This window comes from Corvus kubaryi, unplaced genomic scaffold (assembly GCF_017639235.1).
Source record: "Corvus kubaryi isolate FWS band 111438036 unplaced genomic scaffold, C.kubaryi_AGA036_p1.0 78, whole genome shotgun sequence".
Taxonomy (NCBI): Eukaryota; Metazoa; Chordata; class Aves; order Passeriformes; family Corvidae; genus Corvus; species Corvus kubaryi.
This window is the reverse complement of record NW_024582065.1, coordinates 9,374,363-9,393,177: the sequence shown is the minus strand read 5'-3', so window position 1 is coordinate 9,393,177 and position 18,815 is coordinate 9,374,363. Positions and strand designations below refer to the sequence as shown.

Sequence of the window (18,815 nt, the reverse complement as noted above, 5' to 3'; positions counted from 1 at the left end):
TCATCCCCCTGCAACCGGAGTCTCGTTTAAGTAGGAAAAAAAAAAAAAGTCAGTCTAATTCGTGTTGCAGATGAATATTTGCTGCAATTTACAAAATTATTTCAGTATCGACTCTGCCAAGTTTATGGGTCCCCCTTTTCCCACCACCTCTGGGTGTAGATTTATTTACACAAAGTATTCTACACAAATCACCAGGAACAGATCCCCTCAGAGGACAACACTGTGCATTTCTAGTGCATTTCTGAGAAGGAAATGACAAGTTCCACTAAGAATGAAAAGAGAAACTATCACATTTTTAAACGGTTTCTCTTTCAAAGGCACAAAATCGAAGGCTTTGCAATAATTTACTCGTTTATGGAATTTTACATCAACAAGCAACCCAGTCTGATTTCCAAGATCAATGGCGCTTATTACCGCATAAATTAGTCGATTATAGGTCTAGTAAATAGTTAAGTAGATAAATAGCTTAAGCAAAGAAGCCAAAGGTTACTCAAGGAAGATCTCTAAAGTTTCAGTTGCAGGCTCTAAACAAAGATTAAAAGACAAAAAAGTCGGACGGCAATTATTTTGTAAACGAATTTTCAAAATGCAGTTAAAGGCGGTTTATTTAGGAAGTCAGGGAGCAGTGAGACTTTCTCAGGCTGTGCTCCTGTCCAGGACAGATGCCGTTGATTCGGTTTACAGGTCCTTTGAATCTGAACATCTGCCCTGCACAGGGAGACAGCGGAAGGACAATTAAAAGCTAATCCCTCCGAAAAGGAGACGTTTTTAAACGGGAAAAATGCATATTTGATGCATGTTTTAAAGCTGAACTGTTACTCGCGAGAACACTACATCCACCTTTCATCAACCTTCACCACTGGGACTACTACTGCTTTTCGCATTATTTCCAAATTATTCAGCAATTAGTTCAACCAATAATAGCTGGCAATTTTGTTCCGCGCCGCGTTTGCCGGTTAGAGATGCGCCTTTTCTCCCTGCATTTTCAGTGCAAACCACCCCATTTCGTCGCTATTGTTACTCCCTTTAGGCGCAAAACACCCGTAGCCTCCCGTTCCCATGCTGCCTCCCCCGGCTCGAAGCCCGAGCCCCCCGCCACCCCTGCACTTCTCGGTCTCCCCCCGCGCCTTCCTCCCCCCTGTTCCTCCTCCTCCTCCCCGCGCAGGCGGAGCGGCAGCCGCCCGGCGCAGCCCGCAGCTGTCGGGGCACGCAAAGATGCGGCTCGAAACAAACCGCAGCAAACTTGGCCTTTCCCGAACGCCCTCTCCAGGGAAAAAAACCAAAACATGTTAAAGGCAAATCTGCGCCCTACGGGAAACGTCTGAACCAGGTAGGTCTGGAGAGAAAACAGGCTGGGACGAGCGGAGAAGCACAGAGGACACCGAGGCACAGAACGACGCAGGGAAACGAGTTCGGTGCCCAGGCGGGACGGCCCGAGCGCCCGGCTCAGGAAACGCCGGACCGGGAGGGAGCCCACCTTTGCCTCCAAGTCCTCGAATAAACCCGACATCTAAGAATTTTGTTTTGTCCGAGCATTTTTTCCCCGTTGCATACAAGCAGCAGCACAGGAAGCCCCCGTGATGGCAGCCGTTCTGGTGGCAGCTACCTGGAGAAGTGGAGCGAGGGGAAGAGGGGAGCGGGGATGTGGGGGTAGGAGATTGCTGGAATTCCTTTGCCTGTAAAATTACAGTGCTGTGGCGGTGGGGAGGTTAAACGAGGAAACACGTCGGGAAGTTTGCTGCTGGATACAGAGAGCCCCGGCTGCTACCAAGTTCGCTCCCATTCCTCCTGCTGCTGGGCTCGGTTCAGGGGCAGGGGCTGTGCTGCGGGGCAGCGATGGGCTGCAAAGGGGATGCTGCGAGTTTCCCGACTCTTCTCCGAGTCACGTCTCATGAACAAAACTCCAGCGGAATTTGCCCCCGTGTGAGCAGGCTCTGTGCTGCCCGCAGACACCTGCTGCCCGCGGCCCCTGCCCGGGCACACCCAGCCCTGCACCCCCGTCCGCCTCCCACTCCAGGCCCTTGGGAAACGGCCACTTCCTCTCTCTCTTTCCTTCCAAAACTTTGGGGTGCAAGAGCTCAGGACAGGGCTGAATAGTTCACCCGGCAGCAGCTTTAGAGTGTAGCCACTAAAGAAAATTCACGGGTCTCTGAAGTGCTAACTTAAAATCTCTGGTTTCCAGATTTTATTTCAGGCTGCACTCCCCCTTCTTCCCCCCCTTAACCAGATGACCTTGCTTCAAAACATTTTATTTCCAGCTGAAGTGAAAAATGCTAACATATTAGCTTCTGTAATTGCAGTTTGACAGCACTTGATCTCAATAATTATGCTGCAGCTAAACTATTATTAACAGTTTAAGCTAAAATAAACGGAAATCCCCCTTTGGAAGTGAACAGAAACAAACCATCTGAACTGTTCCGGGGGAAGGTGGGGGTCTCTTACCTGCATTGTAGGCTGCTAGATCTGCTCCAGGCCCCGGGCTTTTTCTTTTCCTGGGTCTCCCCTTCTGGACAGTCCCCACGCCATTGTAATAAGGCAGTCCCAAAGTGTTGGCAGAGCCTGCTCCCAAAGCCGGGCCCTTCCCAGCGGCTACATCCGAGTGATTGAAATGCACCTGGTACTCCCCCTGGATGAGAGTCTCGAAATGGAGGCGGCAGTACACCAGATTGTCCTTCATGCCAAAGTGATCGCCAGTGGTCAGCATCTTGTTGCAAGTGGTGCAAGTGAAGCAATTTAAGTGATATACCAAATCCCTGGCCCTCATGACCATCTCGGAGGCAGAAATCCCCAGGTGACATCTCGCACACCTCTGCACCGAAAACCTCCTGCAAAACAGAAAGGCCAGAGGAGACGGTGAGAGGCGCATTCCCCCCCACCCCGTCCTTCGCCGGTTCTGCCCGGAGGGCGGCAAAGGGCTGCGAGCCCCGGGGCGGCCACCTCGGCCAGGGCAGCGGCACAAAGCCGGGACGTTTGCGGAGCCCAGTCGGGCGGGCATCCCGGGACGGGAGCGCGGGGAGACTCCGTCCCGTTTCCCAGCTCGCAGCACAGCTCCTGCCCCGCCAGACCCCACCAGGAAAAGGCACCGACCCCCGCCTCGCGAATGTGCCCACACCCCCGGGCCGGAGGAGGCACGGCCGGCGGGCGAGGAGCGGCCCCGCTGCCGGCCCCGGCCCCGCGCCCAGCACAGGCGGTCGAGCAGGGCACGCCTGGTCAAGGCCCCAGAAGCCAAAGCAGGCTGGGGGGAAGCTGTGCCCGGGCCGTGCCCCCTTCCCGGCAACACGGGACTCATCCTCACCACGAGTCTCCCTCTCCAGGGGGAGGTTTCAGGAGCTCACAGCCTGCCCCACGCGTGCCCACGGATCCCCTCCGCAGTCTCGTCAGGACGGGGTCTGCTCAGCCGGGGGAGTGCCGGGCAGTGCCCCCATCCCCGGCTGGCGGCCGAGGGCAGGCTGTACCTGTAATAGTCCTCCTTGCAGTAGATGCTGCCGTCCTTGCTGAAGCAGGTGAGCTCGGACTCCAGGTTGAGTTTACATTCACAGCACTTCAGGCAGCGCATGTGCCACTGTTTGTCCACAGCCAGGAGGTAATAACGGTCGGAGATTTTCCCCCCGCAGCCGGCGCACAGGGCAGCCCTGTCACTGCTGATGGAAGGCATGGTCTGCTGGGGGAAAACAATTACAGACCGTTAGCGAGAGGGAGAAACTCTTGAGCTCGGCTAGGCTCCCCCCTCCCCCTGCCCGGCCGGGGCCGAGCTGCTGCTCTCCTGGCAGAGGAGTGGGCGCTCCGAGTCAGCCACCTCGACCGGCCCCCGCGCCCAGTCCCCAGGGTCCCGCCGCATCCACCTTCCCGGGAGGAGGCGGGGAAGCGGGCGAGACAAACAGAAAACCACCCTGGATTTTAGGGGAGGCGTCCAGACCAGACCCAGAACTTTTTTTTTTCTGGTGAATTTTCCAGTCTCAAACCAAGAAAAGATGCTGTTCAATAAACAGGCGCAATAATAACAGAGTAGGGCAAATCGCAGATAGTTAATTTAAAAATTTATTATTATGGATATATTGAGAGTGTCTGCATAGTTAATGCTCTGTGAGTGCATGTATGTGGAGCGTGTCTGTGTGTGTATTTTCCTAGCTATAAAATTCCAAATGAATTACGATCAAACCCCCAGTGCTGCAGACACAGCTCTCTGAAAGCTGGTTCCAAACAACATGGATCGCGATCTGCTGTGACCCAAAGCGCTAAAGGGATCAGTAAATAAACCTGCGGAGGAGATGAGCATTACTAAATCCAAGGTGCAGAATGTTTTATCAGGAAAACGAAATAGTGGGAAATGTGTCGGAATGAGAGTGGGTAAAAACCAACAGAACACTTTAGATTATGCTGGGATAAACTTGGAAGCAATAAAACTAAATATAAGCCCTATATAATTTAATAGTTTAGTGTCAAATCGCAATCCAGTTGAAACCCTCAAAAACCCCCAAATTCATACATATCCTGTCAACTTCTACTGAACAAGAAAGAGGGAGAAATATCAGAACTGTTTAAGCATGCTTATTTATTTCAGCGGACACCTTAAAACAGCATTCGGGAGAGGAGGCTCGGTGGAGCAGCGTTTGGGGCAGATCTTGCAATATGCTGCTTTCCACTTCGGTCCCAACTTACTCTTACCCGCTTTGCACAAAAGCCCACGGCAGATCTGTTCTTGTGCAAGAGAACCCGAAATATTTCCTTACAGCTGTGCCCAACACGTAGTTTGTTTTGGTTCGGGGCAGGGGAGAAGTTGTTTGTTTGCTTTTACCTCCTCTAGAGCCTTAAATCCTCGCGCAAAGCAAAAAGCAAACACAGCTAATCGGGGGAAATCGAAAGGAACCGAGGCTGATTTTCCAGCACATGCCAGACCCATTGCTTTCATCCTGTGCTTGCGGGGATCACAAAATCCCATCGCTGTGAGCACTCCCGTTTGCACCGCATCATTCCCACTAGGAGAACTCCACACAAATAAAACCCTGGCACTCCACTGGTGTTAGTCACAGGAACCCACCGGTAGCTTGTTTCTTTAAGGCATTAACTGAACTCCGAGTAGGGATCGTTTTATAACCAAAGTAGTTTCTTGTAAATCCACTTTAAATGAATTAACGATTTTTTCTACTTTGCTTTTTCAGTAACAAAAATATTCTAAGATCTGGAAATGGTATTCAAGGATCCAGTATTCCAACCCACTATTTGTTATATACACACGTGTACCCATATAGATTATATATAGTTCTACAAAGCTATCACGCCACAATATTTATTCCAGCAAAGATCATTGGATGTTGTTTAATTGTACGGAGAAATATTAACTTCTTAAAAGAAAACCAAAACCATTTAGATTAGAAATTGCGTCCCACCCTTACAGTACAAAGGCCGTTTTCCAGCCGGTGTTTCAAGATTAAATAGTCCCACTGTCACCTTTAAGCAAATTTCACATAACATTACAAGAAAGAACATATACTGCTGAAGTTTGAAAACCTGAGAACGGATCTTCCTTGCATATGCCTGTATCAGTTTACAAGAGAGCATTTAACCAACGTACGAGATAATTTCACTTCAGAATTGTAATTTCTTAACAAAAAAAAAAAATAGTATACATAAATTGTTCAATCACTTAAGACACTTTGGAAATGTCTTCCACTTTGCCATCTTAATGCTAGTTAGACGGATGCATCTTTTTATTATCTAAATGTATTAATATACAAGGACTATGCATCAGCAGACAGAACGTAAAATGTGGTAAAGTTATAAAAATTCGCATCCATCCGTGTCCCTGAGACATATCTTCTAGTTCTGTTTGCCATGTTTACAAACCCACATATTAAAATTATTTTTTAAAACCCATAACTTAAGGACACTCGTGTTTGGTTTTTTCTTCTTAAATAAATGCTATAAAGACTATCTCCGTGAAGACATCCTACCTGAAAAATAACACAGCATTTGATTCTTTGGTGTTTGTGTTTCCATTCCGCAGACAAAAAATTTGCTGTGCCAAAATGTTATCGATATAAAACCACACTTTGCCTCTTCCTAAAAACTTTGGAAGGCCGGACAGGCTGGGGGAAGGGAAGGAGTTCTTGGACGCTACCAAAAGGCTGGTCTATCTTTCTGTTTCCTCACAAGAGCAGTACCGTTCATTTCACCCAAGTGTTACTATTACTATGCATATTATTAATAATTAACAGTTTCGTGCCTTTAATTTAAATTAATTATTTCATTTAATCTTTTGGGGTGCCTTTATGCTTAATTTTCTTCTGATTTAGTATTTTGCATATACATTTCCCCCCGATCTGCTATTTTAGGGGAAAAGCTGTATCTGTGAGGGGTTTGGTATGTTTAGGGGGGTGCATGACTCTCCCATTCCTTCGGCTCCTACCGTTTCCGTCTCTCCCCTGTCTATAGCCGAGCTGATGGCCGGTGCTTCGCTTTTGGTTCTCCGATCCATCTCGTCGATGACCCCGTGCATCTCCGAGCCGGAAAGACTGTGGAAAAGCATCGCTGAGGAAGCAGAGGAGGAGGGCCCGAGTTGCTGTTGCTGCTGACAGTTGTCGGGGTCCCTGCAGGAGCCCAGAACTTGCATTAACCGGAGCCCTCCCCCATGCATCTAGCACGGCCGCCCCGTCTCTCCTTGGGCACCGGGTTTTTCCCCCGGCAGAGCTCTCCGGAGCGCGGCGCAGGCACTGATCCGAGGTTTCAAGGGATGGGGTGCAGAAAAGGCGGGCGAAGGGGATGAGGGAGAGGGGATAACTGGTGGTGTAAGCTTCGGGGCTTGGATCTAGTCTGTTGCGCGGCCCCGGCACATCCCTCTAGGAGGCTTCTTCAGTGCAGGGCTCATTGCCCCAGGTGCAGTCCCAGGCTTTATGCTCTGGCCCAACTGGCAGAAGGCTGGGCACGCTTACGGTTGGGAGGAATTAATAAATAGTAGAAATATAAAAAAAATTAAACCATCTTCGGTGAGAAATAAATAAGAATTAGAAAAAAAAATTACGACAAGCCCCCTACATCGTATTGTGCGAAATTTAGAGGACGAAAGCGAGGGAGAGGGAGGCTGCAGCAGACGGAGAGCAGGCTGGTGCTGCAGGGAGGCTGGGGCGGATGCCCACCGTACGCACTCACAGTCCAGAGGGCTGGCAGCGGCGGCAGCTCAGGGGCAAAGTTTGCTCCTTTCCCCGCTCCTCCCCCAGCCCGCTGGAGCTCATTGGGAAAAGAAAAAGCCAAGGGGAAGGAGGAAGAGTTGGACGGGCACCAGATGGGACGGGCACTCGCGGCCCCCCTCTGTCCTTAAAGCGGCGCGGCCCGCGGGGCCCGGGGCGGGAGCGCAGCCGGAGCCGGAGCCGCCGCGGATGTGCGAGCGGCGCGTCTGCAGCGCGGGGACCGCGCGGGGCTCCGCGCCTTTTCTACAGCCCCTCTGACATCATGTCCTGCCCCGCCGCCATTGGCTGCGCCGCGCCCGGGCCGCCGGCATGTGCTCGGGGCCGGGCGGTGTCCCCGCGCTGTCCCCGGGCGCTGTCCCCGCGCTGTCCCCGCCGCCCGGGCACCGCGAGCGCTGCCGCGTCCTGCCCGCTCCGCGGCCTCGGGAGCCGCGCGGAGCTCGGCGTTTGCCGCCCGGTGACCGTCGGCGACGTGACGGGCCATGGCGCGCCGAAGGGGCTGTGGGGCACAGCTCCTCCAGCGCGGGAGAAGGAGGCGTTCAAGAGTTTGTTTCCACTCCGAGATCATGATAGCCCAAACATTTATGACTAGTTGAATGCACCCAATAACCCTCGTTATGAAAAATATTCAGTGTTAGAATATAATAACTTGAGTCACTCCAGTTTGTGGAGCCTTCCACAAACCAATGCCTCTTGCATCTCTCATTTTCAAACAGACTGTAAGAAAACCAGGCCAGAAAGGTCTCTGAACTTGAGGAAAAGCTTCAGAAAGTCTCCAGGAAAGACAAAGAGTGCACAGGGAGACTGTTCATGATGTCTAAATATTTATCCAGGAGGTGGGTAGTAAGGAAGGACTAATTAGTATTAAAGATGTCAAATATCACACTTCTAATTATGTTAGCAAAGGTAGCACAATGGAAGGTAAATCTGAATACACATCTGAGATCATGAGACTTGCTGCTTAATCCATGACTATGAACTATTACATCACTCAGTGCATTCCCATCAGGTGTTGTTTTCTGACAGAGCGATTTGCCTCTTACAGGTGTAGTGCAGTTAAGATTATCCTTGCTAAAACTGGAATTCTTCTGTTTATAGCCAAACTTGGCTGGGTTTATGTGTTCCGCTCTTACAATAATTGAGGCTTTTTATCATCTTTCTGTTGGGATTGCTCTGAATAGTTAAAGACATTTGCATGTCACAGAGGAGAACAAAGTGTCTCTTGTAGAAATGCATATGAAATAGCCACAAGACCCCTCAAGAAACTATACAGAATGCAAGCTAATTTGGCATCTGTGGGAACTACCCAAAGACTGTCCTAAAATCAGACCTTGGAAACAATGGAAGTTCATGTCTGAATTCAGATTAGAGTTCTGCAGCACAATTCGTGGCTCTGTGTAGTATTTATCTTGATAAAATCGTCTTTCCCTTCTTCCATGCAGTTGTGAGACATTTTCAAGCCCCGTCTGTGCTGGGAGCTTTGCCTCCAGGAACAGCTGTGGAACATTGCTCACCGGACACCACAGACCCCATGGTGGGACAGCACCGGCTTACCTTTGCTCAAGCAATTGGCTGTAGATATCCTTACTCACAGCTGTGTACCGTACTATCCTCGGATGTTTTAATACCAGATTAATTCCCTATCACTGAATTGATTGTGTACTTTTTGCAGCTAAGAAAGGTCATGGATTCATACACTCCATCTGACTTTTCTCATTATCAAAAAGATTTTAGATATTTAACAGAATTAAAATACAGTATTTTACGTTACAGAATTGCCTCAGTGGATGGAACCAATAATACCAAGAGCATGCTGAAAAAGTATTGCACAGTCTCCAGTTCACGGGGTATCTCTGATTATCTTCCTAATGGATATACAAACACAAGAAGACATCCAACCCTTGCTACCAAAACACAAGGAGAGTAACAGAATGTAAACATAAAGCTGCTAATGTACACACTGACACATGAATGACATTTACATTGTTCAGAATAAAATCAAGGATACTCTCAAATAATAAGCCACAGAAAAATTGCTGGAGCAAAATCGTCTTCAGAATGAAATGTGGGCTCATTTGAAATGAGAGTTTTTTCATTAAAAAAATGGTGCAGCTAATAATAAAGTCTTTTAACCTGTATTTTGTTATAGGTGACAGGTGAACAAATCACAGGTCTTGAGTTTCTCTACCCTGCCTCTCTTGGTAACGTCATCTCCAGTACCATCTGCTACCTACCAGACAAACAGACCAACCACATAATGAGGTACCAGCTTCCACCCAGCTACCGTGACTAAATCAGAACAAAAGATTCAACGCCTCCTTCAACAAAGGAACACAAGTCTAAGCTGTCTTTACTAATTGCTGGGTTTCAGGTTGTCTGTTACAGATTTTAAGTGAGCTACAAACTTCCATCAAATACTTATAGCTGTTGGATAAAGGTACTAAGAATAAAAGATAAATGGAAGCAAAAGGTAAGAGAGAAGAGAAGAAAGCTTAGAAAATAAGTAACTACTTATGGTAATTTAAAGGCTGTGGAATAATATAAACATGAAAGACCAGGGGGCAGAGTGATTGATATCTCATATGTTTTCAATGCCCCTACGGTTATTAGACTGCAATATATGGGAACATACAATAAACTATGAATTAAAATGTAATTGTAGCTTCGGGCATCTTCTTCATTGTCTGCTGTGGTGTTATGTCTTCATGCACCGTGATTGACAAGGTGTAATTAATCATCTTACTCAGTTGTAAATATGGGCACCCTTCACAGTAGGCATCAGGAAGTGTGTACCAGCAAAGGAAGCAATAGTTGACGCTGAGATACCATTAAATCAAAATCAGAATGCATATATGTTTGGAAATGTGTGTTTGGTGTGATGCTGTTATCGTTTATTTCTAAAATACTGTACCAACAGATTTACTTGATTTGCAAGTTAACTACAACATTAACTGGTTTTATTTATTTTGTCTCTTCTTCATTTTTATAGGCAATGATGTTGTTCTCCTAAAATGTGAGCCAGTTTGATTCCTGTCAGCAAGTGGAGCTCAACTCAGCTCTTCCTCTCCTCGAGTTGCTGCAGACAGACCAGCAGCTTCAGTCAGCTGCTCCATGGACTGGCTTGAAACAGTTCGGGCAAATTATTACTCCATTCATGGATCACCTTCTGCACTTTTTATATACTGAGTCAGACACTTTGGGTCATTTTAAAGTGAAAGAGAATAATGAAATTATCTTAATAAGGAACACCGTTCCATTTAAAAATAGGATATTTATTGTCACCAATGCTGTCCCCAAATTGTAAATGAATGTCTTTTTAAAGATTTTTTCAGTATTCCAGGGTAAGAAACATGTTACATCTGTTTCTTTTTGTAAATCATTGCTATCCTTATCTAGTTAGTACAGAAACGGTGTCTGAGTCATGGGAAATTTAAGTGGTTTGTCTCAGGAAAATTTGGTGGTATGCATGTTTTTGATGCACGTAGAGCTGCTGAATGAATAATTGGCTCCTATTTAATGTCCTCTGCTTTAAAGCTGTCTAGTACATTTGCTGTTTAAAAAAATGTCTTTCAAAGCTGTTAAATATGTAACAAAAAGAGGTTGCTCTCCCCATTCTGACGTGAACAAAGCCATACAGTGAGCTGCCCGAGGTACTTCCAGCATGGGATTAATTACAAACACAATCATAAATGGAAATGTGCAAAGTTTTCCAATTCTTTTTCTTTGCAATACCAGCTGATGAGTGTTTGATAAAAGCATGCAGTAAAAATATCAGTCCAGGAATTAGGTATTAAATATTAAGCCAAGCATTTTTCAGACAGTATGGGATCTGTTGGAGCTATAATTTCACCATTTACCCTGGATGGAGTTAGATCTCTGTCTGTATTGAGAAGCAAACCGAGCTTAAAAGAGGAGCGCACTCTCAAGAAGATGATCGACTAAGATTGTGTTTTATTTTGATTTGAAAAACTGTCAATCACAGATAAAAAATACCAAATAATATTATTATATATACTAGCTAACTGTATTTGTCTGGTAAACCAGGCATATGCAGGAAAGAGAAATAATACAGTTTAAAAGGAAAATATTCTGAAGGTTTGCCCAGATGTTGTGCTGAAATTGTTGTTCACTGGTACAAGCAATTGATTTCAGAGGAAAATACAAGCACATATCTATAGATGTGAGAAAGAAATAAGATGTCCAATGTCTCACATATTTCAGTTTATATAGCCACAGCTATTTAAACAATTCCAAAACTGCCTCTACGGGTGTCAAAGAGGGAGGGAAATCTTCAACCACATGATCTTCTCTCCAGAGTCCTGTTAAATCCACTGAACTTAAAACAGAACAAGAAGTGTGAAATATGGGTTTGAACATGTTATGTCAGAAATGTAAAGGTTGGAAGCCTTTTTAGTAACTGATATTAATATTGTATTAAATGTTATGAAAAGGTAGGTGTTGGAGAGAAGGGCTGGGCTCATGTGCAATTTTGTCAAGGTTTTTATCTGTGATTATGATTCCAGATGTATCTATTCCCTGAGGAGAAAAATGAAGTAAAGTTGGCATGTGACATGTGTTCTAAGGTGTTTGGCACAGTTTCCCAAAGTGATGACAAAATGTTCATTTTTATTACAGTGAATTGGTAAAGAAAACACGATTCTGAAGGTCGGTAGCTGTATATTTAAGATAGCTTTGGAGTTTTATTTTGAGCAATATACATTCTCGGTGATGTGCTTACATCTGATTGCCTGACAAGCATCTACCGTAGTAAAAAATGTAAATAGAATAACTTTTACCAAATATAAAGTGGTAATTACTAGAAATTCAGTAAATTCATGCACAGAACATGACAAAGATTGCAAAAATGTCTCTTTTTTGCATCTAGTACTGTAGCTGCTTCTTAATTATTTTTTTAATCTGTTTACTGCAGACTAATCTTACTGCTCTACAGTCAGAGCTCAAATTAAGGGCAACAAGGTCCTTTGTAGGAACATGTTTTTAATGCAAATGGGCAGATTTTAATTTTTTTAACAAATTGGGGAAGGTTATTTTTTCGGGGGGAAGGTTTTTTGCCCAAACGCACATTAAGAGTTGAGATAAGAAAGTTCCCTGTGGCTGCCCAGCTCTCCCTGTCTCGTTCCTGCAGCCCCTGTGTGTGCAGCAGTCCCGGCAGCTCCTTGCTGACAGCAGGGCACCCCGGGCTGCAGGACCAGGCAAACACTCCCTCATAAACATTTTACAAGTTCAGGATCAACCAATCCTCGAGGTTTGGGAGCCTGCCCTGATTGGGTGTATCAGGGATTTGGTAAACACGGCTACATAACAAAAACAAGGTTTGTAGAGAAAAGACTCTGATAGTACTGCCTTCTTTGAATATTCAGAGCCTAAGAATATGATTAATTCCATACTTTACAAGTAAACTTCCCCAGCTCTGTATCCATCTGCAAATATTCAGAGTGATGTGCTCAATACATTCCTTTCTGTTCTACAACCACATTTCTTTGTGAATTTAACCACATCAGAAAGCACTTCAGATTTCTAACACAAATATTCGATGCATTTAATGTAAGGAAGCTTCCTTTATTGGAGGTGATTTGGAACATTTTGTATTTTATAGGTATATTTAAGAGGTTAGCAGTAGGGGGGAATCGTCTGTGGAAAATCTGTCTACAGCTGAAATTCTTAGATGCAGAAGTGTTGCTGAAATGCCTAATACATTTACATTCTTTTGTTAAGTAGCTTACAGGACTATCCTCTTAGCTACCAGATACCCAGATCCCTTTTTTTTTTTTTTTTTTTTTTAAGTCAAATAACATTTCTCCTTTTTTTTTTTTCTTATTTGTTATTTTCAGGAGTATAAACTTGGTTTGGGGTTTTGTGTGCCATTAGAAGATTTTCATTTTCACGGGCTTTTTTAGTTTTTTAAACTACAATTTTGTTGTTCCTTTCAATAATCTTCTGCAGCTTTATTTCATCTTTAGTGCATGCAGAGAAGCCCCTCATTGGCTAGTACATTACTGATACTGATTTACAAGTTTTCCCAGATTAATTTTCCATGGGGTAATTTTTTCCCCAATATAACATAGCTCCAATTTTTAAAAAAGAGTGCCGAATGCTAAGGTATTTTATAGTACAATTGAGAAATTAATTTTTGAAGTCATCGTGTTTGTATTTTAAATTCAGAAACTATTTATACTTCAGTATCAGAAAAATAATGTGTAGAGTTTAAAAATTAGCAGTCTGGTATTTTCCAGATATTGAAAAGTGCCTGCCTAATGAAGGCAGAAGACTTGCTCACTAGATTTATTTTAGAGCAGTGCTTTTAGATATTCATAAATTAAAATGGCAGTTTTCAACTGGATACTTATTACTATTTTATTTGGTATTTGCAAGATACCTGACTATTTAATATTTATCCTTTATTTCTCTGAGCTGATCTAATTGCACCTCTCTATTTTGCATTTATTTCTCTTTGCAAACACTACATTATTCACTCTCTCCTGTGCTTATTAAACAGTGCCACCTGCACCAAATGAAACAAAGCTTCTCCATCAATCTATCCCAGCTAAAGAACCCTGACTATATATTATAATTAATTGAAGCTCAATTGAACACTTGAGTCTGAACTAGATACAGTAACCTGAAAAAACATTAAAAAATTAGGATGTACTTTAAAGAAATCTTTTAAATGAAAATGTTCACTCAAAACTGAGAACCTAACCTTGCACCAAGCACTCTTCATCAGCTCTGCACAGTACCTCAAGTAGCAATTAGCAGGTCCTTTAATTAATTAACTATTCCCTGTACATCACAGGGATTTTTGTGGCACTAACGTCATCCTTCATAAGTGAATACCAAATCCGGTCAATATTTTGTCACTCTAAAGCCTTCTCTGGACTACCTGAATGCCACCGCCTGGCTCTGCAGAACCATTTTCCAGCCCAAGAGCAGGTATGGCAAGAGAGACGAACTTTGTAATGCAGCCTGGGGAGTGGGGAGAGCCGGAGCTGGACACAGACAGGGACACGCAGGGCACCTTACGTGCAAATATTGGCAGGAAGAAGAAGTCAGATAAGATGCAAATTGAAACAGTGGCAAGTAATCTTATAAATGTACTTGAGTAGGACGATTTTCTTTAAAAGCTGAATGTACTGTGAACTTTCCAAGTGCTGGAGGCTTTGCTGCTGTGCTGCCTCTTGCTCACACTGTCCGCTCCCAGACAAGAGCAGATTAATTAAGTGGCAGGTCAGACACGAGAAGGTGAGAGGGCATTTCCCACCAATCCGGAACATTTTGCCCATTTTATACTTTGCAAACTTTTTATATAAGCGTGGCTGATTCTTTTCAATGTAATTCTCATTCGGAAAATATTAAGTACTTTTAAGGGAATTACCATCTGAAGATGAGGCACAAAATACGTATTGCTGGTTTTAAGATTTCCAAAGATGCAGTATGTAAATTTGTTTATATAAATATGTATAAGATATATCACAGTATGAGGCTCTGTGTGTGTGTATGAACATATGTGTGTGTAACCATCTATCTATTTGCAGATTCAGACACAGACATATGTTATCATTTTTAGAGGCAAATATCTGCAGAAATAATTCTTTGTGTTCAGTAGTTTTCTTTAGTGTAAACTAAGTTTCTCTTCAGAGATTTCTGTGTTCAGGAAAGATCTTATGAATTTATGTAATGTATAGTATAATTAAATCAAATAAAGTATGCCTTGTATGATTTTGCAAGAATTATAGGTTAGCATTCTCTTTCAACACGTGTAATATTTTGAATTATGGAACCAGTTTTATAGATCATTTAAAAAATAAATAATATATATGATGGACTTGTAGAAATACATATTGTAGAAATCTCAAGAAAGAATTATTATTAAAATATTTTGAGATGTTTGCCAAATGACATTATCATTTTAAAAACCCACCACATTTAATTTGAACTCTTCATGAGGAGTAATATGTATTCAATTACTAAAAGATAGTAACTGATCCCAGTAAGATTGGCTATTTTCTAAGAGTAACAGAAATTTCCATTTTCACCTTATGGATTCTCCTGCATCACTGTCATTGCAACTTCAGTTAAAAAAATTTTGGCATGAGCAAAATGTAAAGTAAAATGTAAAGGTCAACTGATAAGCTACGATTGTATCTCTGTTTTTGCTGTGTAAATCTGCTCTTATCAATAATTCACTATTCGTGTTCTACAAAGACTCTGTCTCTACATTTTTAATTAGCACTTAAAATTTTACAAAGATAATTAAAAAAAGGGAAATACTCTGTACTTGGAGTCTTTATGTCATAATTTACTACACATTTTTTCCAACAGATTTGGCAAATGAATACTCTGTTTTGATACATCAATCTCAAACAAAGGTGGACTCTGATGCAATTTTTCACTGTTCATTTCCCTGAACCTTGTGGGATATAAAGAATTGCGAACAAATACTTAACAGCCTGATCAATAGCCATTGACCATTTGGAGCCCCTCGTACCCTAACAAGCACAGCTTGATCATGTATATTTGATCATGTAAAATTTCAAAGCACCTTGATACAGCAGAGCAAGACTTTCTATGGCATCTTTGTGTTATTTCCTAAAGCACATATTTCCCATGATTTAGCTTTATCATTAATGGAAACTTATTGCACATATATTTGATGAAGCTCAAGAACATGAATTTCAGTGTTATATATCCACAGTATTTCATATGAATGGCAAATATAAAACACTATCCTAACATTTTAGGATAGGAAACTCTGGATGTGCCTATGGATTCAATGGACCCCAGAGTGCAAATCTAAAAAGCCCTATCATTATAAATCTTGTATTCCTGTTAAGTGTTGGCATGCACATTACACTGAGGTGTGTTAAGTTATTTTAGTGGAAAAATTGCAGTAAAAACCTTTCCCTTGATATCCTTTTAAATATATGTTCACATATGTATAAAATAAAAAATATTCAAGTTCACAGCTGTGTTAGCCCTTAGCCTTATTAATATCATGGAAAGAGATGAAGATCTAAGCAAAAAATATTTACAAAAATTTCTTTGCAGAACTTTATTATTGTTCATAATTCTACATCCAATGTTTTTCATACAGGAATTTTAGTTTATCATTTAAATATAACACTGATGCTACATTTGTATAGCTGCCTTTTCTGCTTATAGTCATAATGTTTATTCTAACTTTCTGGGCTTATTATTTTAGACAGATATCAGTTTAATTAGCTTAAGCTGTCATACTCTAATAAATACAGACGGGTTGCCTGGTTCGGGAGGAGGAAGGTGGCTGCAGATTTCAGAAGCAGAGACAGTTAATGCCTTGTACATTATCATGTAAACAGCAAAAGGACAAAAATAATTACCTGATAAACTTTCAATTTCTGACTCTCCCCTATATGGTTTCTGACCAATTTTTCTATAGAAAATCCATTCAAATTAGGCAAGTCCTCTAAATATCTGCAGCATCTGCTGGTTCAGACACCTTCCTTTATGCAGAGTACCATTTTCATATGATAATACATGTAATATGATATAGAATGACAGAATGCATGACAGTTGCCCATAATACATAGAAAGTCACTCAAAGGACAGAAGCGACATTTGGATAATTAGCATCCATTGGGCAGTCAATCATGCGAATAGAAAAAACTGAACAAAACCCACAATGGAGTTAGAAAACAAAAGGGACCCTAGCCAGTCTCAGGATTAACTGCTCTAAAGCGATCTAAATGCTTTTGTATCTAAAGAACTGAGGCTCCCAGGGCTGCCCTGTTCCCCTCTAGATACCCAGGGAACTAATTGTGGCGATCAAAGTTAAAGCATTCTCTCTTCTTTATAGACTGCTAAATACACAGAAAAATTATTTCTCCATTCGTGTTCATTAAACTATTTTAAAGTTAAAAAACTGATGCCACATTCTTTTGCCAAGTGAAATGAGCTAGAGTATTGAGATTGTCCTGCTTTTATGAGAACACAACAGACCTTTTAATTTAAACTCTGCCTTTGTTTGATTAATATTATTTTGCTGTTGTCCATTCTGCTACCTCTTTCTTTTTTGGATAATGAAGGCAATTGTCATTAGAAAGTCCTGTGTGAGAAAAGCCTGAAAACAGGAATAGGAATAATAATGATTATAACAAAGCCCATTAACAAAATTAAGCAGGAAAGGTCTCACAATTTCTTAGTAGCTTCCACTTTATAAAATAAATAAAATATTTTGTCACTCAGTATATGCTGCTCAAAATATTTCCTTTCCCCAGATTAGGGGGAAGATGAGGGCAGCCTCCTTTAAAGCTCCATCTAACAGAAGAGAAAGAGAAAGAGAAAGAGAAGAGATACAGAGAGAGCCCCAGGATGTGGAAAGTCATGAAAATACCTACCCTGGAGACAGTATTCCCATAGGATCCTTTTCATACAAATTCCAACTTGCCTAATGCCCTTAATGAATGAAATAAAAAGAGAATTCAGAAAGGCCCATGCTGATGGCTCCTGCTGGAAAGTGTGTGGTTTAAGGCATAGCTGCAGCAGTTCTGGGAGGGAATCAGCTCCGGTCCCCATCAGCCAAGCAGACAGGAATCACTGGGGCGAAATCTTCCCCCTCACACATTTGCAATTGACTTGAAATAACATCACGACACCTTTGGATAATTGACGCCTTCTTACCTTTCGTTGTCCTTTGTAATTAATATTTGTAGATCTAGAGGTTTCTCCCAGCCACAGATAACGGGAAGGTGGAAGGGGTGGGGAGAGAGAGTGCGTGTGTGCGTGAGTGTGTGTGCGAGTGTGTGCGAGAGAGACAGAGGCAGAGGGAAGGAGAGAGGCAGAGAGAGGCTTTGGTTGTGTGTCTGCTTGGGGAATGGAGTGCTGGTGTATTTGTGTGGATGTGTACTGGGGGCTTTGCAAACCTCTGGAGTTCTAAAGGCAAGACAGAAAGTGAGAAGTAGGATGAGCTGGATGTCCCCTGTCAGTCCTTACAGAGTTTCGGCAGCCGTGACCTTAAACCCTTTTGCTGTGTGTCAGCCCCAACTTGAGCCCCCTTGCCCAGCTGCTGTGCCAGCCTCCCAATACGGAGAAGGGAGAGGGGACAGCAGAGGTAAGGAAGCAGAGAGAGATTGAGATCAGAAGGGCTTTTCGCCCAGTCAAATGGGCCTCTGGTGACAAATCAATCACGGCCCGTTCAAACCAATGATGCTGCCAGTCTCCAGCTCACCAAGCCCTCACAGCCTCCCCCGGCTCCTCGGGCTCTCCTACATGACACTCAGCTGATGACAGGGGCTCCAGTCAGAGCAGGGCTGCTTTTTACAGGTTGATTTGGTCATTAGCATCATTTCTTGTCTATCTCCCGCTCTTACTCTGTCTTTACCTACCATCTATTTATTTATTAAATATTGAAAACTGATATTAGAAGAGGGATTGAGACACAGAAACACTTGCAAATAAGTTGGTATACTGCCTTGTTGAATGAACCCAGACTTATATATTTATTTGATTTTGTACACTTAGGAAGAGCTACCTGTTTTAATGTAACGAGTTGATCTGATCAGTATAATAAGGGACAAAGAAAGGAGGCCTTTTAATGCGCTCACTTCACCTCCTCCTTCCCTTATTTACACTAATAAA

The 18,815-nt window shown here is 43.1% G+C and overlaps 1 protein-coding gene and 1 long non-coding RNA gene across 4 annotated transcripts in view; one reads left to right on the top strand and one right to left on the bottom strand.

Moving 5' to 3' along the window:
* LHX2 (LIM homeobox 2) overlaps window positions 1-18,120 on the bottom strand; it is a 33,967-nt gene extending 15,847 nt beyond the window's left edge. Inside the window, exons 1-3 of one of the 3 annotated variants that reach the window (XM_042052602.1) lie at window positions 17,859-18,120; window positions 3,456-3,661; window positions 2,443-2,825 (exon numbers count right to left, since the gene is read on the bottom strand). In XM_042052602.1, the coding sequence (XP_041908536.1) occupies window positions 2,443-2,825; window positions 3,456-3,655 (583 nt within the window). In that variant the 5' untranslated portion in view covers window positions 3,656-3,661; window positions 17,859-18,120. Of the gene's footprint in view, window positions 1-2,442; window positions 2,826-3,455; window positions 3,662-6,406; window positions 7,385-17,858 lie in introns of those variants that run through there. The other 2 variants (XM_042052600.1, XM_042052601.1) reach the window with 2 other exon arrangements.
* On the top strand, window positions 9,239-10,885 carry LOC121676287. The gene is made up of 2 exons (XR_006020411.1): window positions 9,239-9,651; window positions 10,171-10,885. It is a non-coding gene; the product is annotated as an uncharacterized LOC121676287 (long non-coding RNA).
* Window positions 18,121-18,815: the final 695 nt, after the last annotated feature.